Source organism: Bombus affinis, chromosome 13 (assembly GCF_024516045.1).
Source record: "Bombus affinis isolate iyBomAffi1 chromosome 13, iyBomAffi1.2, whole genome shotgun sequence".
Classification (NCBI taxonomy): Eukaryota; Metazoa; Arthropoda; class Insecta; order Hymenoptera; family Apidae; genus Bombus; species Bombus affinis.
Window position 1 is genome coordinate 5,465,754 of NC_066356.1, and position 27,918 is coordinate 5,493,671.

The following is a 27,918-nucleotide window of genomic DNA, read 5'->3' on the forward strand; positions in this document are numbered from 1 at the left end:
ATGAAAAATAACCTAACCTATAATTTTAAATTTCCTGAGTCGTAAAACAGCTATCTCATTTTTTATAAATTCTCTTATTATTTCTTTTACGATTCTTACTATTATAAAAAGTAGTATGTGCCAATTTTTCCTGAACAATTTCCCTCTTTAGCTTGCGTTTAATATTTTGCTCAATTTGTTGCAATATTTTAAGGAAATTTTACAACTTCAAACAATTCTCAGGAATTTGGCAATGAAAAAGCGTATACATGTAGCGGATGTTGTTGTTAGCAGGTCGTTGGTACCCAAAACTTTCACTACAAGAGCTGTGTTCTTCGAAAAAAATATCTCATTTTAAATAATTTTTTACTTTTGTTTAGGTTGAGCATATATATTCACATTTTTCAGACACATCGTCATTTTATATTTTGTTTTGTGAGTTTTGTGAATATGTACATATATAGATAATAAATGACATCTTTTTATGTAAGAGACAATAGGGATTCTTTAATTTAGAATTTCTTTGTCGTCGATTTGGTTGTCCAAGCGAACATTTTATCTTTGCCCCCATATAGTAACAAAAAGTTGCATCTTAAGTATTCCCAAAATTTTTCGAGAATGATCTTTTACGTAGTAACATTTTACGTAGTGTTTCGATTTATTACACTGGACACAAGCCAAACTCTGTTCCGAATTCGATATTTACCAGTTCTCTTGCAAAACTTTTAGCCAAATCATTTTGCAAATCAATATTGTCAACTTACATTTACATTTTAGTTTTTGTTCATTATATTTCTAATTTTTCTCATTAATTCTATTATTTCATTTATATTTAATTATTATAATATTAAATATTTTGTTTGGTAACTAAATGATTTATTTGTATTGTACTATAACAAATTTTCTAAAATTATTTTATACAAACTTTTATAGAGAAACTGATTTTTCTTTCTTTTTTTAATGGTAGAAGTCCATTTTTCCTTGTATTGAGATACATAATACATATGTAAATATTTCTAAAAGCAAAGCTACAAAAATTGCATTTGCAATACAAAAGTTAATGTTATCAATGATATTCTTACTTATAGTAAGTACTACTGTAGATAGTAAGTATTAGGTATTAAGTATTTTTTGCTTGTAATTGCTTGTAATAATCTATTATACATGCATACATTAAATCTAAAACCATTTATGCAATTTTTTTTTTAATCAATATATCTTTAATAATTTTTGGAAATACTAATATGTCTAACTATATACCATGAAAATATAACAGTAGAATACACCAGTCTATCATGAAGCTTATGGTATAATTTACAAGTCAAAATTGGACTTATACCACTTTAAAAAATAGACTACACAAATGACGTAATTCATGGACGCAGAAGAACTTAGTTATCAACACAGGAGACAGGGACTTTTTAATATGATTTAATATGATCTGATTAGGTTAGGATCAATATATGATTCAAACGAGCAGATTGTATTTTCAATCGAATGCGCTTGTTCATAAAATAGTTACATTTTCGCCGCACTTATACTGATGTTCTACTGATAGTTACATCATTTATTCATCCACTCTTCCTCACATATCTTTCTTTTGTATAATACATTTATTCTTTCTTATCACACACACACCACACACCACACACCACAGATCACACGCGCGCGCGCGTGTGCACTTCTCACATGTCAGAAAAAAATACAAAATTTCTGCTTGAGAGCAAGTGATTTCTACAGATACATATGTACGTAAATATCATACAGAAACAAAAAAAAAAAAAAAAAAAAAAAAAAAAAGAAGAAAAATTGAGAAGAAACAAAAAAAGGAAGAATAATGATGAGTATCACCCTGAACAAGGAACCATAGAATAATGTACTTTATACATTATTGTTATCGACAATTTTTCTTTTTTTCAAGAGATAAGAATCAAGTTTCTTAATATTGTTAAAAATCGAACAATGATTTAAGGTAACTGTGAACGGGATACATCATTTTTCATAAAACGAACACATACGATCTTAATATGTACATACATGGTTCGTATATCACACAGAATGGTTTCGTGACAACAGATTTGCACATGGGATTGAAATAAAGTGGCTCAGAAATTCACAGATTTCATACTACACAGTAAATCAAGTAAAAAAGAACTTAATTGATTTATCTAGAAATTGATTGTTTCAGGCTAAACTATATGTAATTCGATTTTTATACAGCATAGATAACTTGCTTGGAGTGAAAATACATAGAAAAAATAATTTTGTTATCTTATAAATACTATAAAATTAGTCAATTACTTCTACATTTCATATTAAACTGGTGTTCTTCCTCCTTAGTATATCAAGAAAAAAAGCTTACAAAGATATTTAGGAAATCACAACTATGTGAAACTGTAAGTTTTTTTTGTTCATTCTCTTCGTTATTAAGAATCTATAAATTCCTGAACCATCCTCTTTTAATAACCTATTATATTAGGGGCACGAAAATCGTGCTCGAATCGTTCAGCAGACGCACAATAAATTATAAATAGAAATAATAATAATAATAAAGTTAGTTTTATCATGCTTCAGGCCGTGCGCTGTAATACTAATAGTAAGAAACGGACACGTTCCATTCTTGAACGTTCGACTCCGACATCCTCAACGCGTTTCCTTGTGGATAATCGTTATCATTTTCATTATACAACACGTTTAAACATTTTCATAATCGTGTCAAATTTCTCCCACTAATCTTATTATCAATACTGACTACATGCCAGTCTCGATAATATATAGAACACTAAATATCGGTTCCTAAAAAATGCTTTTTCATTCCTTTGCTTTTACTCAGTCATTATCTAACCAATTAACTAGTCAATCAACGTCTCAATAAAAGAAAAAATATATCTAATAAATAACGTGACTAATTTAAAAAAGAAGAAATAGTAATAATAAAAACAGAGAAAGGAATTGTTCCTAAAAGGAGACCGATATTTCAGTTTCTTCGAGTGCAATCAAATTTTGCACTGAACATTATCAAAACGTGTAATACAATTCCTTGAGTATTCTATGTTCTTGCTCATATGACTTCCCATGAAATCAGCACGGGTGAAGAGTAGAAATCAGGAGGGACAGTTTTGTCCAAATGCAACGCAACAGCGTGACAGCCTTTTTGTGCTGGATATTCGTTGTACGATTCTATATGCTATAAGGTTGTCTGAACATATATACTCTTCTCCTGTTTGAACCTGACTGCAACCACTTGAACGAAGGAGCAACGAAACAGAACAAAAGAACGTTTCCGGCCGGCGTAGTTTCCATGCTGACGATTGTGCGATTTTCACGTCGATCCACGACGTTCCTACCGATCTGGCATCATGAATGATCGCAAAACAGAGAAGAAATAACGACCATCAAAAGGCTTCTCTTCGCTTGTTCTCCAAAATAATGATATTCTGCTTTGGCGACAACCAACAGAATAACTTGCTCGATGCGTCCTTTGGTTCAATTAGAATCGTGACACTATATTTCTTCCTGTCAGCTATTCTAATTTGCACTAGTTTCAGTGTTCTCCGGAGCTGGCAATGGTATAGGTTTATCAGACACTGGAGCAGCCTGTTTCTTTGCCTTCCTTCCTTTTTTTGACCTGGGAGACTGCTTTACCTCACTACTCTCTATCTCCATCTTCTCCTCGGTTTTCTGCTGTTGTTCTTGGTCAGGCCGTTTACTATCAGTTTTCTCATTTTTCTTTTCCTTGGAAGTGTTTTCTTCTTTCTTATTCTCAGAAACATTTTCTATTTTTTCTCCTTCTAGAAGATTTACTTCCTTATTCCCCTCAGAGGGAATGTTCTCAGTGGTCTTTTCAGCAGAAACATCTGTTTCCTTTACCTCAGTAGTATTTTCCTGTTCTTTTTCTCCGGGAGCGTTCTCTACTTCCTTCTGTTCAGTTATAACAGCTTCGTCTGGAATTTGCTGAACTTCCATGGACGTCACTTCCGGCTTCTTCGCTGGAGTCGTTTCAATAGGCTCGCTGGAATCCTGCCGAGCATCCTGTTGTTGACTTGTGGCGTGATAAGTATCAGAGTTCTCTATTTTTTCTGTAGAAGGTTCGGTAGCTTTTTTAGATTTCTTCGTTGGAGATGATGGTGCAGGAGGCAATGGGATTGCTTCCTTATTCTGAGGCTGATCCTCTCCTTTATGATGTATGTCCAGTGTTCCAGTCTGTTCAGCTACTTCGGTTACATTAGAAACTTCTTGTTTCTCCTGTTCTTCTGACAATACTTGTTGCGATGGAAGCGGCGCCTTCGACTCCAGTAAACTAATAGTTTCCTGTATAGTCTTTATTGCGTTCTTGCGCGCCTGTCGAACATTGTCTCTACCCTCTGTCTCTATATCGTCCAATTTAATCAGTTCCCTAGTAAGCATTTCATCTAGATAAATATATTCTTTATCTGTCCTCGAGTTACCACTATATTGTTTAACTTGTTCAGCCAGAGAGTCTACTTCTTTCTGTACAAGAGCTACTTTTTCTAGAGGATCCTTTGGAACAGTAGGTTTTGGTGGTTCCTGTTGCTGAGGTTGCTGTTGCTGTTGAGGTGGAGCCTGCTGTTGAGACTTCTGTTGCTTGGATTGCTCATAATGCTGCTGCTGTGGTTGTCTCTCAGTATAATATTGTTGTTGAGGCTGTCTTTCGCAATACTGTTGCTGCTGAGGTTGTCTAGGCTGCTGGAAAGTGTGTGTCTGCTGTTGTCTTCTGGAAGGATGCTCAAAGCCGCTTGGTGGCTGATAGAAAGATTCCTGGAAGTGTGGAGACCGTTGATGGGGTCTTCCACCAAAGTGCTGACCAAATGTTCTTTGAAAGTGTGGTGGTGCATGAAACTGTGGAGGGGAAGGTTCTCTTCTGAAAGGAGAAGGTGCTCTTCTGAAGGAAGACGGGTCGTCGAAACTTCTTGGTAGCACAGGTTCGTCTCTACCTTCAACAAAAATTGGAATATGCCTAACGTTACTTTGCTGCTGAGGTTTCTGCTGTTGTTGCTGAGTTTGTGGTTGTGGTTGCGACTGTTGCGGCTGTGATTTCTGTTGCTGAGGCTGGTTATGCTGTGGCGTTATATCTATCCTAGAAACGTATCTCTGACCCTGTGGCTGCTGCTGTGGCTGTTGTTCTTGCTGTTGAGGTTGTTGTTGATTAGAAGACTGTCTATTCTCTGGAGGAGCGGACATTGAACGCTGTCCACGATTTCCTCTGTCAAGATTTTCCATGTTGTGATGGTGCTGACCTATATCCACAGTATTACGTAATCCGTATTGCGGAATTTGACTTTTCCTATGAGGTTCTTCGAAATTGGAGGATTTATTTTGCTGATTCTGGTTAATGTCCGCTTCACCGTGAGAACTGGAGGCACTGATTCCGCTGGCAGCGCTACTTCCGCTTGCTTGGCTTCGTGCGTCCTCGTCAGAGTAACCTTGTTGATGATTATTACGATCTCTATTTCCAGAGTCGCGATTTCGGTTACGGAAAGAGCTGTGGAAGGGAATGTCACCCCAAGGTGGGCCTAACAGATGGTCGGCGAATTCTGGGTGGCGGGCTGCTAGATCGTCCAGATGCGCACGAATATCACTGCGTCGTCCGAAATTGTCGTCGTCGAATGGGAACCCCTGGTAACAGGTAATAGAAGTCGAAGTAAGAAATTTGTATTCTTTTTTTCGGTTTTCTTTAGTAAGTCTAAAGTGCGACTTCTGAGGTCTGTATATGTGGTGTACCGAATTTTATTTTAATTTATTTAATTATTTATTAATCCATAAAAACAAGGGAAAAATGATGAGCAAAAATTAAGTAATAAGCAAATATTTTCTTCAAACTACGAGGAATTAGAAATATTCAGAGTAATTTAAGGTATTAGAATAATAAATACTTGTAATTCTCAAACTTCAAAAAATAGCAGGATCTTGATGAAAGAAGAAATATTATCAAAAGTGATATAATCATGAACGAAATGTTAAAGTAATTCAACATTGGCTCGCTCTTAATGAATTCTTACTATTTCGATATTCAAAGTTCAAATTTTGTTCTTAAATGTTCGTGAAATGTTTTCATTTTTCTATGGCTATTAGAATATTCTTTTTTAATTTTTTCTTTAAAATTTTAAAAGACCTCAGAAGACGTCTCTATCGACTAATATAACGATGTAAGTTAAAGTTTATTTACTTAAGTTCTGCCGCTTAAGCTGTGAAATAAGCCGTGTTTCTACATTTCTTTGCGAGTTAAAGCGATTTCTTTCTCTGTAAGTCACAGAAAGCCTGATACCGAACACAATATAAGAAATATAACAAATAGTAGGTGAACATACGAATAAATGGTATTAAAAGAAAAACGAAGCGTAAAGTGCAACGCTTTGATAAATCTGTATCAAACTTCTAAAAAAATCTATGATTTCAATAATGTTACAAGATCTCGTAATGATGTATTATTAAAATTAAAAGCCATGCACAAAGTGATTAGAATGTTGTAGACATTTACAATATTTTACATACGTGAATATTAGAAAAATACTTAGAAGATTGGTTTTTTTACGATATCGGAAGAATAACCATTAACGTTACGACTTGGGGATTAGTAGTATGATAATTGACGCCATTTCGAGAAATGCGTGATTTCGCGTGGGTGTTCCACTCGTGACGACGTGTATTACGGCCTTTACGTCATTGAATAACTACATACAGTATATATATACGTGGCTGTTGCACTGTATTTCGTAGTTTCATCCACAGAAAATAATTCGGTCAAAGGAAACCGTGACTTCCTTAGCAAATAGGAATGATCGTTTAAAATTTCCTTTTCTTCCTTTAAGAAAGTATATACTTATGTCTAAACGCAAATATATAAGAATCATAGAAAATTATAAAAGATTATTAATATATAATATTTTCTATTATTTGTTTGACTTTAAATTTCTATCTTTCTGTTTGATACATTTTATTTCAAATATAAAATTACTGACAACTATTATAGGCATTATATACAAATTTTACAACTAAAAGCTAACATTACTACTTTAGCAATTATTTGCTAGTAAAAAGTAAAATTTAATGGTAAAAAGTAATGTTTTACAAATATAGACCAATCAAAAGCAGAAGCAGATAGTGCTGTTTAATATTTTTGTTTAATAAACATATATCTAATACCGCCTTGTTTTTTAGATAAAGAGCTTTAAAAGTGCAATGATTGGCCACCTGCAGGCGAGCAATTCATCCTACACAAACTACTTCCTTAGAGTCTGAGGGAATTTTTGCTTTGTTGAGTGACCTTTTCAATATGGAAAAATGGTGCCTCGAAATATTAACCAATTCATTTTTTAATAAATATCAATCTTTTAATATGTATCATTTTATTCGGTTCTAATAATATCTAGAAGATACCACAAAAAGCATTTTTATTCTTGCGAATTTATGTGCAATTCAAGTCATAGGACTTAGGCTTACATTTCTCTTTCCCGAGTTCATATATTAATTTCCAGTATATTTTGCATATCGACTAAAATATATAGAAAGTCTTCCATTCGTATGTCGATGCCTTTTAAAGGTGCACCACTTGATTCCGCTTATGAATCATGCACACCCGTTAAATGTTAGGAATATTTAAACTTTTCTTTCGCTTCTATCGGTTACTTCTTTTCTTCATTATCCTATGATAATGAAGAATAATGATAATTCCTATATATTAAATATTATAAATTAAATGAAAAAGGAGAACCGAATAAAAATAACTTATATATTTTCTGACCAGCAAAATCCATAAATTAACCTTTATACGCAGACTTTTTCCGTCTATTCTGTGTGATTGAGCGTAATTGTTATTAGAAACATAGAATTCAAAAAAAGATAGACAGATCTAGCTATACGTATAAGGGCAATAAAATAGTGACAAAGGGTTGTACACAAACTTTTACAACTTCGTTATAAAGAGAAGTCTTCAATTCTCAAATTCATAGTAATTTATATCTTGAAAAAATTCATTAAGCTCCATAAAACGGTTTGATTCTGTGAAATTTTCGAAAATTCTCACGCCGTATAGAAGATGCGCGCGCAGCGTAAACATTAAAAGCGCGAAGACACGAAATATTTAATTAAAGAACTAGGCTATTGTCTAATCCATTATATTTAGAATTGCTACATCTGAATCAGCTATCATCTTTTTTCTTTGTGTTTCTTTATTTTTATCTTCACTTCATCATTGTGTATATAGTTGCTAAAATAGGTTAGACCATAATTAAACTCTGTCATTAACGGCTATTAATAGTTCTTTGAAAATTTATTTTGCCTTAAATGAAATTTTCTAAGCAGAACCATTATACTAATCATCGTTCCAGTTACATTAAGGAAAGTTAATTTTCGAGCAATGTTTTTAACATTAGCAAGCTTAATAATATGAAGTAATATATAATAATAACAATGATATTAAACTATTTTGACAAATTATAATCTTGTAATTGTCTTTCATTTCAGAGATATTTATACCAAACTCTCTATATTTCATATGCATTCTTAAATTTTTCTATCCTTTGTTATTATATTTTAATAGCATATTATTATTGTAGTGGGTTAGAATGTATTCAAAAAGAATTTTAATGTTTAAAAATCATTAAAGAAGGTACTACATCACGTTCATGCAACACTTCCGATCTGAAAATTATGAAACTTGTTAATTATTATCAGATGAAGTTCCAGGAACTGTGACTGAACTACTCTGCATTGAATATTCATCCGCGTGCTGCATTCCTCGCGTTCCTTGCCTTTTATGCGACTTTTCATGATTTCATTGTTGTGTTTTTCTTGTGTATATGTATGTGTTCATGCACTGTAAGTAACATGTAACTGACAAATTACATGTAACTGACTAACAATAACTTAAATTACAACGAAAAATCTATTAAATCAAGTCAATATACAATTTTTAATTAAATTAATGATCTATCCACTATATTTATTTTATAATTTACATTTTAATAGTTTTAAAATAACAAATATTATAAATAATATAATTATATTTATATTCTTATATTTATATTATATAAATATAATTATTGTCATTATTATATATATTATAGTAATAATTATTACATAATATAATAAATAATTATAAAATAAATAAAATAATTTCTGATACATTTTTGAGGTTAACTATAATTAAGAAGGAAAATTCTTATATTGTTATAAACAATTTTAAATTATTAGAAACAATGTATTTTCCGTTGTAGTATGCTAGAATGATAATTTTACACACATTTTGTATGAACAAAACTTATATGTAAGAACACAAGGGAATCAAAGGTAAAGAAAAGTTCACGCCGCTATGGTTATCCATAAAACGGCAAACTGGGTGAATGTCAGCGCCGGCTCGATATAAACGAAGAACTATGTCACGGTTCTTTGAATCAAGCTCATGACAGACGAGGATTTATAGTTATTTCCTGATTTCCTCATGGTATTCTTCAGAATATACAGTTCATTTGCTTTTAATTAACATAGAAATATTCTTCGAGAGAAGTAATAGAGAAATAATAATCAAAAGAATAGTTATTTTCGTATGATTTATAATTAAAAAGTGTAAGTAGAAGAAAATGCAAGATAAATTATTCTATCTTCTAAATATTTTTATTTTCAGTTTGTATTAGTAAGAAAAAATAATTAAATTGGATTATGTTCTCCTTTGGAGAGAATGAGGAAATTTTGAAAGTCACTATTCAAATTTTATGATTTTAGAATAAACAAATTAAACGCATTCTCGAATCTGGAAAGGCACTGAAAAAGAATGAACAAGAGTGTTAGAATTTTGGAAAAATCTAATTATAGAAGTCATGAATATTCGCAGCAAAAATGTTTAGTTTCTGAAAAGTACCAAGATGACAACAACAGTAAAAGAAAAAAGCTCAATTAAAGGAATAAGTTTCTAAGATCATTAACAATACAAAATTATTAAAACTCAAAAATACAATGAGGGAATATGAAAAAGATTTACACTATTTCTTCTCGAGAAATAGAAATTATTAAAATTTATAATATAAAGATTCTAGAAATCTTATACCGCAAAGATTTTTATGAAATACCGGAAATATGTCGCATAATGGATGAGTGAAAGAGAAGGAATATCAATCTGGTTTCACTTCCGTTCTCCAATGGTTGGATAACGCCTACGCGACATATGTCAAGGCATCATCATCGATAGTATTAAAAATAATGTTTATCGAAACCGGTTTCTTTTTTACGTGAAAAGGGGCAGCCGGTTAGATCACAGGTAAAAATACTCTGTTATCGTCTTTTCGAGAAGCTGTAAATGATATTGAGAAGACAATTTCCTTTCAATTAGTTCGATTAGACGTGATATAATTAATGGTGGAAGCAATATAGCGAAGCTCTCGTGCAGTTGACCAATGTGGACAAATATAAACATTATAAATGACTGATTACAACTTTGCTTTCGTTTTAATAGTGACCGTGGGTTATTTTGTAATAACCTACATATATAAGGTATTTAGAATTAGCAGAATTATTACAATATAAAAATAGCGATAAAAACGATAGATATGTAGAAAAATAAAATATGAAAAATAAAAAAGAAAAATAAAACACATTTCACTCTCCATATGGAAACAGAAAATTTTTAAAAAAATTTCTTTATTTCTGTTCTTTAATCTGTAGTTAGCGTTAGGTTAGGATTACTTTTAGGTCTTATCTCCAAAAAAATTAGTGTTCGTAAATATATAAATAAACGTTATAAGAATACTGAAAGGTAGATCTGTTCTTTTCAAAGATCAGAAAGCAAACTGTGAGTATTAAAATACTAAATACTTATACCACAATCTATGATTAAGCTACAGTTACAAAAAGCACAACATGCAGCTATCCAAATAACCGTTATTTCTCCTTTTATTATACCTTTTAATATATGAACTGAACTTTTACTGCACGAGATCTTGCAGATCAAGATTCCTAATCTTCCTAAGCAATATTCGCTTCGATTCTAACCTCAAAGATCCTTCCAGTATCATCGGCAGTATACTCCAAACAATAGTGTAATAAACTGAAACAATTAATCTTTGTGCTATTATTTCGATTGAGAAAATTCTTTGGAGAACAATGAAGATTATCGATGATCAGAGTTAAATTTCAAGAGAAAAGACCATTTATGGCCGCAAGATATTCAGGCAAGCCTAATACGGTCGACTGGTCGGACATAAACGAGAGGAAATAAAGCGCGTAGTCAGCGAATGGACCGCGATTATGTTACGTTTTTCGTCTTTTTTTCTTCTTGCTTCTTTCTTTCTCTATCTGATTCCTTTTGGTCGCAGACAGAGCTACGGAGGAGAAACGTCTCCGTTAGTTTATTATTAGCGTCAACACGCTTATGTTTTGGAGGAATGGACCTTGTTCTAGGAGAACACGTTAGAAAGATTCAGGACCGGCTTGGGGCTTGATCAGACAAGAAGACGCCAGTAAAATCGAATATTTGTACGAGTGCCATTGCACTGATAACTTCCGGTTGGAATACCATGAAGATGATAATGTAATAAAATGATCTGTGAGATGATTTTTCTGGAAGATCTTGATGATGAAAAATTTATCTGGAGACTTAAAGTAGAAGTATAGACTTCAATAAATTCATACAAAACGAGTAATGGTTCTTATAGCAAACAGATAGTGAAAGAGAAATGACGAAATACATGTATATGATAAAACTATAGCAAAAGTATTACAAACTAATAGTCAAAAAAATTAGAAGTTATGGAAAAATAATATACTAATAAGTCAGTGTAATGAAACCATAAGAAGATTTCATGTTACATAACATTAAGATTCTATAGAGAGCTTATGGAAATTCCAGTCAAGGTGTCAAAAACCCTATATTTCATTTTAGCAAGTAAACTATAAAAAAATGTATAGAGGTACCTGGAATATATCATTATATGTAGCTAGTCAATGGAAATTTTTATATTATATTTTGTACTTAACTGTACATGATTGAATTATACTGATTTTATAATGTAAATCGATATTTTTTCATATCAGTTTTCAGCCGAGTTTTGTAGATGGATATTTATACCTATATATCCCTATCTATGTGAATTGTAAATCATCATTATAAAACTATCATAGCACCTACAAAATAGTTCCAAAATTGCATTTCCTGTCAATTTAGGAAACTCCTAAATAATCGAACAAAGAAGTGTTGTAATTTTAAGAATCCTAAATTTCATTTTGACTGAAATCAGTAACGTGAGTACATAAATCGTATTATAGTAACATCAAGTTAGCGAGGAATTTGTTCATCCATTCTGTTCGTCCGGAGAAAGTATGAAATCCACGGGTCGACAAGTCGACGTTTTCGAGACGGTAAAACCTACGTCATTCCTCGCGAATTCTATTTCTAACTTCCACGCGATTCCGCAGAACGCAAGAGAGAAGGTCGAAACCGACGTTAAACGCAAGAATCGAGAACATCGATAGGCGTGCGTATACCTTCCTCACGTTCCCTATCAACTAGACAACACCCAAATTTCCCATGGGATAGGGTAACATCGATTATACTATCCGTTCAACAAACTCATCAATAAAAAGAAAAATAATACAGATAGTAAAACAATAAAAAGTAAAAAAATAAATAAATAAATGTTCATTATATTAAATAGAGACGAATCATATAATAATTAAAATATGCAAATTATATCGAAAAATCGATGATAACCTATACATGTAGAAGGAAGTAAAACAAATCAAAAGGTGCGCAATACTACTTTAGAACGATCTGGAAAAGTCTTGGCATAAACGTCACGAGTCGACTATATCAACGTTTAGATCGCATGATTCGACATACAGGCTTGGAGCAACGTCATAAGCCGATTAACACAACTTCTTTACATTATTCTTGTCTGATACTTAAGTGTACGTTCGAGTAACAAACAAGTTATAGTGTAATATCGAGACATTGAAGTATCGACGAATAAAAATAACATACCGTCCATTACTCTTAACTGTAACACGTTAAAAAATCGTATATTCGTTCCGGTTGTAACAAATACATATGTATTATGTACTGCGGAATATACGATGGGAATGACAAAAAAAAAAAGATGGCACCACTTACGGGAAACGGACGATCCAAATCAATCGGTTCTCCGAATTCGGATGCTTTGTCCACGATGACAGGCGAGTCCATTTTTTGGACCCTTTGATCCGTGCCTGATTTCGAATACGTGGTGTTCCTTTTTTCCTTCTTTTTTCTCAGGAGATGCGATTTTTTTTTAATATGCTGGTATTTTTTCTCACACACTAAGAGGTTAAGTTCGTGCCTCTTTTACCGTTAAGAGCTCGCTCTGCAGGTTAAGTTTTTTTTTATGTATATATTTGTTTATACGTTTTCAAAAGATCAGCCAAGAAGCTCACTAAACAACAGCGACGGCGTGTTAACAAAAAAGGCGAAACGAAAAAATAAACATTTGGAAAAAAACACACTTTCGTTTTCTTTCTCTTTTTGCTTAAAGATCTTGCAAAGTTACCCGAGTCAATTACGTGCGACAGTTGTCTTTAGCCTCTCCCTTCGATCTTCTCTAGGTAGCACTCTAGCTTTCTGTCTTCTCTTCCTTTTGCTGTCAGATTATGTAATTGGACCACTATCAGCGTTACTCCGTCTATTTTACACTTGTATCACTCACTCGCAAATAAAAGGTTCTGCATTAGAAGAAGGAAATGTTCTCTTGAGAAAATCCTCAAGATGCACGCGTTACAGAAGACATTCGTTTCAGGTCAATAGCGAAACTGTCAGCGCGCTCCCGGAGCAACTTAAATATATTTGTTGTGTGGGCTGTATCAAGAGCCACGTGACTGCCACCGAGCGTAGCCGAACCCTCACGGAAGTAATCGAACGAACACACCAGACGCTACTAGAACGTTCCTCTCTGGCTCTTTCGAGAAATCATTTGGTTTTCGCGCACTTAAACGGCACGCGACATTCGAAGTGAAGAATGACAGAGAACGTTCTTACTGTACTTTTTTCAGATATTCACAGATAAAGATAATTGAAGTTGAGATCGACCTTATCACTGATTGTCTAAAATAAAAAGTACGTTTTGTCGAAAAATATGTATATTGGAAACATCATAAAATTCGTATTATTTTATGTTCATATATAATCTAGTAAGTTTTTCTTGTTTCGTGGATTTTTTAATTCCTAATAAATAAACAGAGTTTTTAAATTACGTAGAGTGTTAGGATATTTATGATTTCGAAAATATTTATTTTTTTCACGTTGAAATCGGTTTGAAATATTCTTTCAGCATGATTTATCGTCTGTGCCAATTGTGGGTCGGTATTGTCAAGTTTTTCCATTTTTCGTTTTACAATCAACCTACCGAGCAAGGCTGTACTCTGGACTTGTTTACCTATATCCTTTTATAGTAAGCATGAATTCCCTTCACATGTTTGTATTCCTATCCGAAAAGTTGGTCAACTCGTTTTCCTTCCTCGCAACCAATAATCGCACTATATAAATAGATCATCATTAATCGAGTAGAATTTTCGATCGTGTTATTATCCTCAAAATTCGACTTATTTTTTTTTAATGTAATATTAACCATGAATCACTCGATGTAAGTATAAATAGACCGTGTCTGATTCAAAGGCACTGTTTCAGCGTAAAATATATATAGACTACATATTGTTCCCAATAAGAACTAAATTGGGCGGTTAATAAATAAAACCCATATGTATTAACAAGATATATTTTTAGAATTTATCGAGTTTTAAATAGGATCGTTACTGTAATTCTGATAAGATTCTTCTGACACTATATGTAACGTTAAGACCCACTAACAATTTTAAATGGTAACTAAAGAATTCTCCATGACCGATGGAGAAATTTCGCCGAAAAATTCCAATGAAAATTCAACACTCACCTCGATCCAATAATTATTTTGTAATTAATGAGAATTCTATACATCGTGTTTGTTGCATAAGCGTTTGAGGGAATGTTTTATCACGTAATGTCAACTGATTATATGTCAACTTGGCTTTACGATTTCAGATGTATTATACCGCTGAAGTACTAAAAGTCAGCCATTGAAAATTAGTCATACGATCGCAGTATTTGGCCCCGATCCAAACCTCTTCTGCTGGACGTGAAAATACGTGTGCAGGTCGTGTGGCCAGGTATCATGTAATATAGGTGCTTTGTAATCAAGATATTGCATCGTGACGCAACAACAAACCGAGACCTTGCTCATCGTGACCTAACTTTATCATCACCTAATGATAAAATTTCATCTTATCTATATTTGTAATAATATAGTAGTATTAGTGAAATAAATGAATTCTATTCGAGTTATGTAATTATAGATTTGTTTAAATTTCAAAATTATTTAAATATATACACCTATCTTTTTTTTTGAGAATAATCGTTCTATACAGAAGAATTCAAAATAATATTTACATTAAATTGATATTATAATATTCTAATGTGTCTAATGTGCCAGTAAATGATTCAGAAGAATTCTATTTAAAGCTACATGTTTAACTGTTTTGCATCGTGTTGATCAATATGATACAATTTGATGATTTACTTTTTTAAATATCCAAGGATGACGATAGAATAATTAATACTATAACTTCAACCGTGAGAACACTATATTTAAAGGCGACTGCAAGTGACATAATAGTACATAGAGTATATCTATACAGCCGGTTATGCCATTGAGATGTAATTAATGGTATATAGAAACCTTTGAAACGATGCTTGATTGGATAAAGGCCAAGCAAAGTAGGAATAAGATTTCATAATCTAATGCGCGATTTTCAATTACCCTTCGGAAACTTCCATAATTCATTAAGTAACTTTATATGTTTTTTTATCTAAAAATTAATGTTTTGTAATTCATATTCATTTAAGATATTTTGTAATTGATATTTATTTAAGACCGCAATAAACAATATCTTAAAATTACCTGAAAACGTTTCACGAAAATATATTTCTACTTATTTTTATGTCTACTAGCGAAAAAGAAGCGTTCACTAGATTAAGCATGATCCATAATAATGTTAGCATGTAATATATAATATTTAATGGTAACGCGCCAATGCTACAATCATAAAAAGCAAAAAAAAAGATTGACGTAATGATGTAAAAAATGTAAATTCTCGATCTTCATTTTTGAAAGTGCATTATTCTTAGGATAATTATTTATAATAATATAGTGAATTACTTTTGCTACAAATATAATTATTTTTATGAAAAATACTATCTTTTTATCAAAATAATAAAGTTATGCAATCCATTTGGATATCTTTAATTTAAAAAAACAATATAAATTAAATTTCATCTTGACAAATTAAATGGGGCTTAAAATATCAACAAAAAAGTATCAAAAATGGTTTATTACTCGTGCTATACGTACATTTAATAACAGCGTGAGCGAGCACGTGGTACAGCGTCGCGAAACATCAAATTATAATTCCTTTACGATCACCAAGGTGCAATTTTGTCTATGCGTTGTGGAAATCGTGGAATCAGCTTCCTGTGGAATATTTTCGAAACGCAGTAGAATCGGATTGAAACTTTCAATAGTGTCGAATGTTTATACCACGCTTGACAATAAGCAGGAAACACAGATCGAATCGTACACTTCGACGAACATGTCGATTTGCACATGCATGAGTACACAACGGCAATTCGCTCGATAGATGACTCACTTCGTGTTCCCCTACAATCTACAAGATAGAGATTATGTAATCCATTGCTTGGCAATACATCAGCGAACTGCCATCTGCGGATTCTGTAGAATTCTATAAGCGAATATTGCACTTCGGTGATCTTGCACGCGTGAGACAATGGCAAGAATAAATTGTACGTGTGGTAGTCCTCCATGGTTTTCGAACACTTTATGCTTCCATGTACAACTTATTATCAAGCACGATCTTCATCTCTGACTTTCAGATGTTTCGAATTATTCGTTTCGAATCACCATTCAAGGATTCTTATAAGATTGCAGAAGTGTGATATACATAAATGCCACTGGTATTTCTACCTTCCGAAAACGTTTTAACCTCTTAATGCTTAAATTATGAAAATGGAATTTTAAAATAGGGGTAGAAAATAGCGGTTTGTTATATATATATATGTGTGTGTGTATGTATAGACTGCAGATATTTATGCAGATCCAAATTTTTATGAATACAACTAAAGAAATAAAATTTAGATAGAGATTTGTTTCATTCTCTATTAACAGATGTTTTACTTTGAATATTTCATATATTTTGGTATGTCATCATGTTATTATGTATGTAGTATCGGGGTCAAAAGGCCTAGGATATCGGTCGAATCATGAACAATGTTGTAAGAGCCGAGACATTATCGGTTCCGTCAATGTGTCGTCGGTCCTTCAGGTAGTCTCGTAGAAAAGGCCTACGTGACCCTGGCCACGGGCCTTCGCAGAACACATGTGTGGTGAGGCTAAGAAAAGACAAAGGGATGCTAGCCCAGGGGGTATGAGTTAGTTAAAAGTCGTAGAGTGTGAATTGAGAAGCGAGAGTGAGCGAGTGCAGAAGCCGGAGAATGTAAATCGGGAAATCGAGAGCGGAGTATGAGAAGAAGACGTAAGACAGCATTGTAATCAGTTCGTTGCTTTGAATATCATTTATTAAATCAAAACATCATTACTTGTCCTTTCCTCTAAGACTCATTTAGTTACTACATGTGTATACCTACATCATATGCATCTTTATGTCCTTAAATTTTACAAAATTATATAACAATCCCCAATCTAATTATGGATATGTATCACATGATAAATACTAGTATAATTTTATGAAAATGATGTATAAATTTGTTACGAATATAATAAGTACAATAATCACCAACCAATTAGGATTACAAATCTCTCATTCAATCTTCTAATTTATAATGATAATGATATTAATGATAACGAGACGGAATTTCTTTTATGGCGAGAATAATCCACGAATAAACCTATATACACGTCTTGTGTAATATGTGAAACAAATTGTAAAACTACTGGTTTCACTCATCACGTAAAATGATTGAAAAGATTGATGCCTAATAAGAGACAAGTTTTAAGGTTAGGAGCAGACTTTTAACAGGGATGGACATTGAATAATCTAACGATAAGATCAATGAAAATAATTTTCATATTCTTTTAAATTGGATAATTTAATGTAACTGAACGTAATAAAACTTGGATTTTCTTTGAATATCGATAGTTCAAAGCTGTGTGTCAGAGTCATGGCAATAGAAGAGAATGAAATTTGTTTCGATTCATTAAAACGATGACACGACGTTTAAAAGAGAAGATCATCTTTATATATTCTGTACGAGTCAAGTCAGGAAAGATAAATAAAATTATATACCTAATAGCTCAATTTAAGTGCTTTTTATGACGATACAAATATCATAAATCATTAGCAAAGGTGAATGCCATAACAAGAGTTCGGAAAAATGTTTTGTTGCTTGTCGTGTTTCCATTACGATAGCAAATTACAAATTAGTATATTCACGCTTCGTACAACAATGAATATTAAAATATTTTTATCTGGAATTTTTATTTATACAATATATTATTTATATTATATTCAAAAAATACTTTCATCTATGAAATTGATACACAGTTAAAACAGAAATGGTATACATATATCTTAATAATTTTTGTGAAGAGTGTTGCCATCTAACGGTTCAATAACTAAGTTGCAAAATGTAAATTACACATTTCTTATGATATAAACGATTTTATAGTTTTTGAAGAAAAATACGTAAATTGCAATTTGTAATTTGTAAATTGTCACGTGACAGATATGTATGTATTAATGAAATATTATCCAGTCAATAATTCCATCTTTTCATCTCTTTACAAAACTCGAACTAAATTAAACGTCTCTCATGGAGACTTAAAAGTAAGTATAATCGTTAATATTCAAAATCGATCGAACAAATCGTGGATCACGTTATTCGATATGAGAACTTATTGCAGTCTCGTCTTCGATTTTATTTCTCGATCTTGTTCACGCGTTTCGATCACTCGCACGATCATCGATAATGATGATCGATGATCTACGGTGATCGATGGCGCGGCCAGGAAACTATGAAGCTTGAGGAAGTGCTCGATCGCCATTCCTTAGCAGACTGAAGTTTCGTGACGTCATAGAGATGACTGTAGAGTGTAGAGAAGTAAAGACTGATTTCCTTACTGGCTTACGGATATCAGCATATCTCTACTCATATACTATGCTATACATGCATGCATTCTTGCACGCATTAGGCCCGCGTGTAAATACATACTACGTACTTACTTCTAAAATTCTTACTGTGAATTTTTATACAATTTCATATTGTTATTAACGTAACTGAAGAAATGGAACCTATATAAAAATTTATTTCATCCATTAAATCTAAGGTTTTATTATGATACTTATATATATAATTTATTAAATATAAATTTGATAGCATAATCTAAAATCATTGATCTACGAATTTGATTTGAATACCATTACGACCTGTTATGCATTCTTGTATTAGATTATTGCTATGAGAAGTGAAAATAAGAATGATCAATGTGTACACTTTCACACGGAACTGCGTCGTGTTTCACGCGCAACAAAGCATGATGTGCACGTGTATCGAACGACCAAAGAGTGAAAGGAAAAGTGGAGATTCCTACTACAGGTCGAACGCATACACTCGGAATGCTCCATTGATGCAACAAGTATACTAGTCTCAACACGTCGGTCAACGCCGCGTTCTCTTATTTTTTACTCCGATCTTTGAGATTTTAAAATTGGTGTAAGCTGTCATTATATAATTTTGAATCGCTATTTTACCTCACAATCATAATAGTCTCGGTGAAATATTTTGAAATTAGAGGATCGGAAATTTTTACGAACTAGACTAGCAACAGAAACATTTTAGATATATTTCTCCTTTGTTCTATAAATCATAGTGGAGTTCTCGCGAATTTAATTATTAATTTAGTTATTATATTAAGTAGATATTGTATACTGTACAATATATTTAAATATCGTAGCATTATATTTAATGTATACAAAATAATATATATTATATGATGATACTGAATACGTAATGTTTTAGTTATTAATTACTATGTATTAATAATCGGGTGTTTCTTTTTCTCAAATGTTGTATATGCCTTATATGAAATAGTAAACAATGTAAAACTTTTGGACATTGGTATGAAAGATACTAAAGGTTTGTTAATAGATGAGGATCAATATTGTACGTTTGAAATACTTCAGCCAATTGTAATTGATATAGGGCGTGGCGATAAAAGCTAAAAGCTCGCTAAAAGCATCGAAGGTCGAGGACACCATGATACCAATCTTCATGCACAAGGACTATGTAATTTTTAAAGATCTTTGAAAAAGCATTGGACATACCTCTTAGGAAGCGTGTAAAGAATTTGATTGTGCAGTAATATTATAACAACATTGTCATACTCGATGTATACGAACAGAAATGATCTTCGAGATAAGACACACAACCTACTACAATCATGTCTTTACTTTTATTACTTCTTTCTTTGTGTTTGCAATGAGAAGATATCTTCGAGAATGTACTTTGTATAATTAAGAATGTTCTATAAATTCGTTACTTGTTTAAGAATCGTATTCTCGGGGATTATTTCAAAATTCAAAATATATCTTGTATTATTCTTGAAACATATAAAATAATATAAAAACCTCTAAAGCTTTTGCGTTATATTTAGTATATAATATGTGTAGGAAGAATTTGTAAAATTTTATGTTGTTATAACATGTTTAAGAGGTTTGATAGGTTTATTTATTTCCTTAGAAAGTCCATTTCATTCCATCCTATTATTAATAATTATCTACGTATTGAGAATACGATTCAGAGTTTTTATTCTGTATAATATCTTAATTTTAATTGTCTTGATTTTCTATAACTAGAATTTCTCTACTTATAAGAAAAAATATTGTAACTTCTTCCTTCTGACTATATTTTTTAATTTAACTTTAAGTTCAAAAATTGATAATTGCTATCAATAAATCCTTTAAATACCAACATTATGATACCAAATACTTTTCTCGTGAATAAAGGAACTTCCACGATTATAGAGGGTTAAATAATATGTCAATTCCCAAAATTCGTTGCAGGAAGACACGATATGACCCTTTCCCTTCGAACGATTCGTAGAACTGGCCATAAAGCGGATAGGAATGCCGCTTCATGAATGACGTTCACCAAGGAAAGTAGGAGGGATAATCAAGGGTCCGCGACGCGGTTCTTAGAACGGAGAAAGAGGGCACTTTTCAAGACGTCCCTTTCCACGCACGATGAATCCCAATGACTTTGTGAGTCATCGCATGAAAATTGCAGTGGGTGTAACGAGGTGTCTTATCTTGCAGTTAGCACCAAACTTTGCCTGGTTCAATCGGAGACGAGTCACCATTGATGCATTACCATGAAACATCATGCAGCATTACAAGTCATAGGGAAGCTCCACTATTACAAAATTATAGGAATAGTATCATTTAATTCTGGATTATTATGATGGAGTACTACATTCTCCACTTCTTCCATTTTCTTCTTCCTTTTTCAAAATATAAAATTAAAAATTTTTAACATTTAATTGATCGCATTTTCTTAAATCTTTAAGGAGAGAATGCTGTATCATATTACATTATTCTTCTCCTTTGCGAATTTAAATACTTGTTTGTCTTATCTTTCTTCTAATTATCTTTAAGAGAGATCATACAGCGGTTGTTTATAGACGTTACTTCTATTTCAGGACTGGTAATTCTTTATTATCTATACTTTTTAGTATTTTTCTGGTATGAAGAGGCATATCTAGTAGTAGATCTAAGTTCTAGCCAGAACCAATAAAATATTCCCTTGATATACTTTTACCCTCTCCAAGCATTTCTGTCTCCATAACATTTTCCACGTCGATATCCAGGACGGAGAAGTGAATGGGAACCGCAAAAAAATGAAAGAAAATCGGCCAGTGACGGCAGCAATCTTGCCAGAGTAAATATTGATGCAGGGGTCCAGACGGATGACTACGTTCTATACCAGAAATGATCATTTCTATCGCACTTTCAAGACTTCATCTCTAGAAAAGAACTTCATAAAAAAATTTGTATATCTTTTCTGAAGATGGATCAATATCGGCAAAATTATAAAACAGAATACTTTGTCGTTTCTTTAAAAAATATTATGAAAAAACAGTATTTTTTATCCAAGTTAGAGGAAATGTTCTTTTAAGAATACAGATTGATATAAAGAAGAAAATGTATATGTTAAATACATGTAAAAATACATTTGACCACCATTTGCTGGCTCTTTCTCGTATGAGAAAGATATTTTTGAAAATAAAAAGTGATATAAAAAAGAATAAAAAAAAAAAAAATAAAGATAAAATCTGTGGCTTAAGTTAGATAGAATTATTCTTTTAAGAATAAAAAAATATATTCTCATTGAATTGAGATACTCTTCCTTTTTTTCGGTATAAAAAGTTGGTATAAAAAGGATCTTGACAACCATGAAGTAATGCTGCTTTTTTTTCTCGTAAGAGATGCATATCATGAAGCAATGTTCTCAATTTTCAAACACCATCGGCATGTTCGAAGACCTAGGAACGTTCTCGACGACGAAGTCGTCGCCGACGCCAGAGCCTCTGAAAATAGCTGCCATTGATTCCCTCTCGCCATTCCAAACCAAGAACCGTTCGATCCAGAATAATCTGTCCATTTGATCCGTGACATTTTCCACGCACACGTTACATTTCTTGCAAATCATCAGAAATTTTACATTTGCAGAATTTTTTAGATTTACTGGAAGATACCATCTCGATCACGCGGCTAAGACATTTATCCTTTCTTCTATCTTGTTTCTTTGTATTGTTAGTATTAAATATACTTTTACGGTAGTAATTACGAAATTATCTTTCTTCTCTTTTGTCCTCGTTTCTTCTTTGAATTCCCGCCTTTCTGCGAAATTTTGGGTACCATATTTTTATGCACATAACTAAAGAAGTGTAAAAGCAGAAAATTGTTTCATCCATTCTTCACAAATCTTATAATGAGTTTGGATACTTTATACACTTCTCCTGTAGAATTTTCCTTGAAATTTCCCATAAATAAAATAGAATATCTCGCATTAATTCCATTAACCCTGACTTATCTTCTAATTCCAAAAAAGAGAAAAAATATTTTTAGCTCAATCCTCTATTTTTAAAAAATAATATGCTTCCAAATAATTCCAAGTCTACTGAGCTATCAACCAATTGAAGAAGTTCGAAAATTAAAAAAGTCCAGTCTAACTAATATTCTTCTATCCAAAGAAGATTGCAACGAAGCAATGCATTCTGGCTTCGTATCATTACTTTAAAAGGAACGCACCCTCCGTCAGAACGATCTTATCGATTGATCAATGAAACGTTTTATTGTTGAAAACAGAGAAGGGTCTATGGTGAGGCGAATAAGTGGTAAGTCATCTCCCCGGCGGGCGTTTGGCAACAAACACGTTATTTCTGGGTCCTTTGCCGGAATCTGTCTGCACTTCTGAAAAGCCAACGATATCAGCCCGATGTAGAGCGACTGCTCTCTATGGTAGAATTGCGAAACTTACCGCACGTATACCATATTGATCTCATTTCGTACTCGTGTACCGGTACGTCGTCACCCTCTTTCTCTCAGAAGGGACGTTTAATGCAATTGGGGTGGTTTTAATAGCCCACTAGCTTTATAGACTTCAATGAATAGAACAGAACCCTCTACAAAGATACGAGGAAGCTCGAGTAGGTCTTTTATAGATAATACACTCTGCGAATTCCTTTGTTGCACACTTGCCAAACTACTGGTTTTGTATTAACACATTAATAACATTTCATTTGTAATTCATGCCGATCGATTTACATTGCTCAATTCTGTTAATATTGAAGTTAAGCGAAGAAAATTGCGAAGATCAGCTAATATTCTTTCGATAGTATTTCTTCTTTCATCTTGATTCTACAGTTTGATGAAATTTGGTGAAACTGAAGTATTTATCAATATGATAAACTACTTATTCAGTTCGGTTTCTTAATAACATAGTTGTGAAATTCCAAAGACTTGATTAATATTTTTCGAGTAGTATTTCTTCTTTCAGCTTGATATTATAATTTGATGAAATTTGATAACATTGAAATATTTCTGACAGTATGTTAAACTAATTTCTTCTGAAATTATAAAAAGCTTTTGTGTATCTTTCATTTATATAGCGGGCTTCTGCAAAGTATTTATTATCTTAATATATTTTCGGTATTTTAAGAAAACAACATGTAAGTTACATTTTTTATGTTTCCTAATAATGTGCAACTATTATAATTGGTTCTTAATGGGCTAAAATTATAGTGCTTCGTCTTCATACTATTCATAGTATCAACAAATCTGAGAATCTTTATATTTCTAACCAGTTCTATATAAACGATGTCTCATCCAATTTATTGCTCCTTTCTTAAAAAATTTCTTAGATTTTTAAAAATATTTTATTCTCAAATATCTTATACAATTCCGTTTGAGAACACGCGAATAGATTAAAACCAGCAATTGTTTACCGCATGTATCTGGTGCGAATCTTCATTGTTTTTCGATAAAAGTGCAATTAAATTTTTCCACGAATACAAAGATATTGTCATATCGATAAGCAAAATACCAAAATTATATTTTTTATAACAAGAATCACATATCACATTTCTTGAAAATCTTATGCTTCTATATTTTTGTATATAAAATCAGAAATTCCATAAAGACGCTTCTATTACGGACTATTATCGTAACAAGGAAGGTATAAATATAACTAGGGAAAAGACATTGTGCTTTTTGGAAGAAAATTATCATTATATCGTTAATGCATTTCAGAATTGGATAAAGACCCTTTTATGACGACCAAAAACAGCAATTTCCGCCATTCTCATGGATCGACGCTCATTTGAACGCTTTTTTCCCCCAGAAGACGTTTAGATTAATCGATTTTGTTTCGTTCATTATGCACCAAGATGGCGATCGAAGTTGAACGAAACGAGGACATACGAAAAAGGAGGGAAACCCATGGCCTCCGTTTGAATCATCAATCGTTTTCCTTTTACTATATGAACAATTTTAATTCCATATTCACCCTGCAATAGCATACTACCTTTTTGGACATGATACCCGCATATTTAATCTATATAGAAAATACTAAAAATACTTAAGTGACTTTCAGACATTTAGTTCAGAACTATAAGATTATATGTTAAAGCAATTTTATATTTGCAATTATTTTACTTAGACTTTTTCAATGGAATGAAAAAAATCCCATTTTCAAAAAAAAGCTCTTCGTAAATTTGTTAAATTTGAAATAAAAAGCAGATGACGGCTGATACTAAGCTACTTGTTTTTTAAGGCTCTCTTTACATTCGCATAGATAGATCGATATCGACGGTAGATAAGTCAACCTACTGTCTATATGAACCGATTAGTGCAGTTTTAATCTCTATATATACATAGTTTATGCATACATACAAAGTGACACTGAGGTAAAGTAATCGTAACTTCAAAACTATCTTATTATTATATTAGGAAGTTATCGTATTATTATATTTCCCTTCTATACATATCAAAATATTAGTTTATTTTCACAACAATATAAAGTTCGTCGATAAAAAAAATAATACAGGTGGATATTTTATTGTGGTATTCATTGGGACAATCTCGATTATCACAAGATTACCGAAATATTTGATCGTTAAATTGTCTTGTTTACATGAGTCTAAGGTCACAGTTCGAATTGAGTAATATTACAAGGGATACTGTATCGAACGTATTAAAAATTTTTCGTTATTCTTTTTAATGATAATAAAACAATTATTGTATGGAACACATAATACGTAGTGCGTTGAGACGATCGCGATAAAATAATTGAAAAATTTTCACGGTATCCGATACAGCTGTAACGGTCACGCGACCGCCATGAACTATGACAATTGGCTCGTTGACAACGCGGAACAGGTGATTCGGCATAATGAATACAATTGCAAATTTTTGCAACGTTCACATAGCATAGAAGAATAAAATAATAAAATCCTATATATATATATATATATATATATATATATATATATATATATATATATAAACGTATATAAATACGTATGTAAATATTAAAATATAAATTATATAATACCATTATCCTCATTTTAACGCTACGCTATCAAATTAGTTAAAATAACTGGTATCAGATTTTTTGTTTTTGCAAGTATATTTGATGATGTCAATATTTACTTTTATTGTAATAGAAACACACACCTATTTGGTTTCGTCATTAACTATAAACTAATACATTTAAGTACATACATATTAAAAGTTAGTAGTTCTTGTGTTAAAACTAAAATACTTGTCGTAATTAATTTGTAACAACACGATTTCGACAATACTATATTCAGTGCAAAAAACATCACCCTATATGAAAAATATTGCACTTATGAACCTATCACACATTTATATTTTTTCGAATCTTTATACATCAGGGTACTTGAAAAATGCCGATCACCAATAAACACGACAATTTTTTCACTTTTTGCCTTCTGAAAATATCGGTATTGTGACAAGAATAACCGACAAGCAGAGAAAACTAAATACATGCTGGTGAAACGATGTAGAAATTGGGCCACTCTATAAATAAAGAATTTTCGTACAACACATTCAAATCATGCAAGAAGGAACACATTTTTTCGACATTCCAAAGTGACTCTAATTAGGGTATAAAGGTATAATTTAAAAAGTTGTTCGACGAAAAATTACCCGTTTACCTTTTGATATTCTGTTTTGAGTTTGTATCATTATATGTATAGATCCATATAGTATTTAGTAATATTTTTTTAATATTAAAATTTTTAGTTACATTTGAAATCTAGTGCTATTGGTGAATATTTCTAGACGTACTTCAAACTTAAACTGATAGAGTATTGATATTGCAATTCTACCATGTTGTTACTTATATTATCATTATGTTGAATTAAACTATTTAAACTAAACTAATAGTGAAAATTACTATTTAAATTACTAAATAAAATGAACAAAATATCGTAATTTATAACAAATACATTTTACATGAACTTGAAAATAAACTTTTGTACCAACAGAAACAAAAGTTAACGATGTTCTATCATAATTTGACACTGAAATATGAAAATCTGAAGGTTAACAAATAAAGTACAATTAACTCTTAAAACCGTAATGAGAAAACAACATTTACGCTTAGAATAAAAATATGCTTTACATAAAAAGCATCATTCCAAAAACTTAATTTTAATAATAAATATTATGTTCCACTGATTTGCACGATTTGATTTTAAATGGAGATTTACGTAAAGAGACAAACTCACCCTTGAGAAAGTGGAATGTCGTTCGAAGGGATCCCGTTGCGATCTATTTGTAGGCTCGAAGAAAGACTTGCTGTCTTCGTCGAACTGTTGTTTAATCTCTTGCAGAAGTTCGTCGCCGGATTTACCACGTAGTCTGTCGCCGAATTTCGGCCGGTCGCGAAAGTAGAAAGACATAGTTGGGTCTACACGCGCACAACCGTTTCATGCACGATCAGTGAACGTTACACTTGTTGCCTTTTAGCCAACACGCTGTACCAAATTTAACTTGAAATAGTTTCCTTTTTTCACGATGGTCACGAAACAAGTCCCTCATACAATTCCCCTACGAAGCGTTGCGCGTGACTGAAAGCTCGCGCCGAATCATGGCGAGAATAATCAAAGAGCGCGCATGCTCACACCGGCCTGTGTAATCGTATCTTTTCGGCACGAAACGTGCGCTTATTGGCCCGTCTTCAATTGTCGGCCAATCACAGCGCGCATATCGTCACCGATTTATCTCGAACTACTCCGATATTCGCGATGC

General features: G+C 32.2%; 1 protein-coding gene and 1 long non-coding RNA gene across 5 annotated transcripts; both read right to left on the bottom strand.

Moving 5' to 3' along the window:
* Window positions 1-1,460: 1,460 nt before the first annotated feature.
* LOC126923029 (BAG domain-containing protein Samui-like) lies at window positions 1,461-27,737 on the bottom strand. 4 transcript variants are annotated; one of them, XR_007713024.1, is made up of 4 exons: window positions 16,401-16,900; window positions 13,100-15,255; window positions 10,894-11,038; window positions 5,470-5,616 (listed from the first exon to the last, which is right to left on the bottom strand). XR_007713024.1 is itself a non-coding variant. In XM_050736020.1 (2 exons), exons 1-2 carry the CDS (start codon window positions 27,567-27,569, stop codon window positions 3,508-3,510), a joined length of 2,283 nt encoding a protein of 760 aa, XP_050591977.1. In that variant the 5' UTR covers window positions 27,570-27,737; the 3' UTR covers window positions 1,461-3,507. The 4 variants fall into 4 exon arrangements, 2 of the variants coding, with proteins under 2 accessions (XP_050591977.1, XP_050591978.1); XR_007713025.1 differs by lacking the exon at window positions 10,894-11,038 and having other exon boundaries at window positions 5,467-5,616; window positions 13,512-15,255; window positions 16,401-16,923; XM_050736020.1 differs by lacking the exons at window positions 10,894-11,038; window positions 13,100-15,255; window positions 16,401-16,900 and adding an exon at window positions 27,396-27,737 and having other exon boundaries at window positions 1,461-5,616.
* Window positions 15,616-15,995, bottom strand: LOC126923057 (uncharacterized). The gene is made up of 2 exons (XR_007713043.1): window positions 15,951-15,995; window positions 15,616-15,858 (listed from the first exon to the last, which is right to left on the bottom strand). It is a non-coding gene; the product is annotated as an uncharacterized LOC126923057 (long non-coding RNA).
* Window positions 27,738-27,918: the final 181 nt, after the last annotated feature.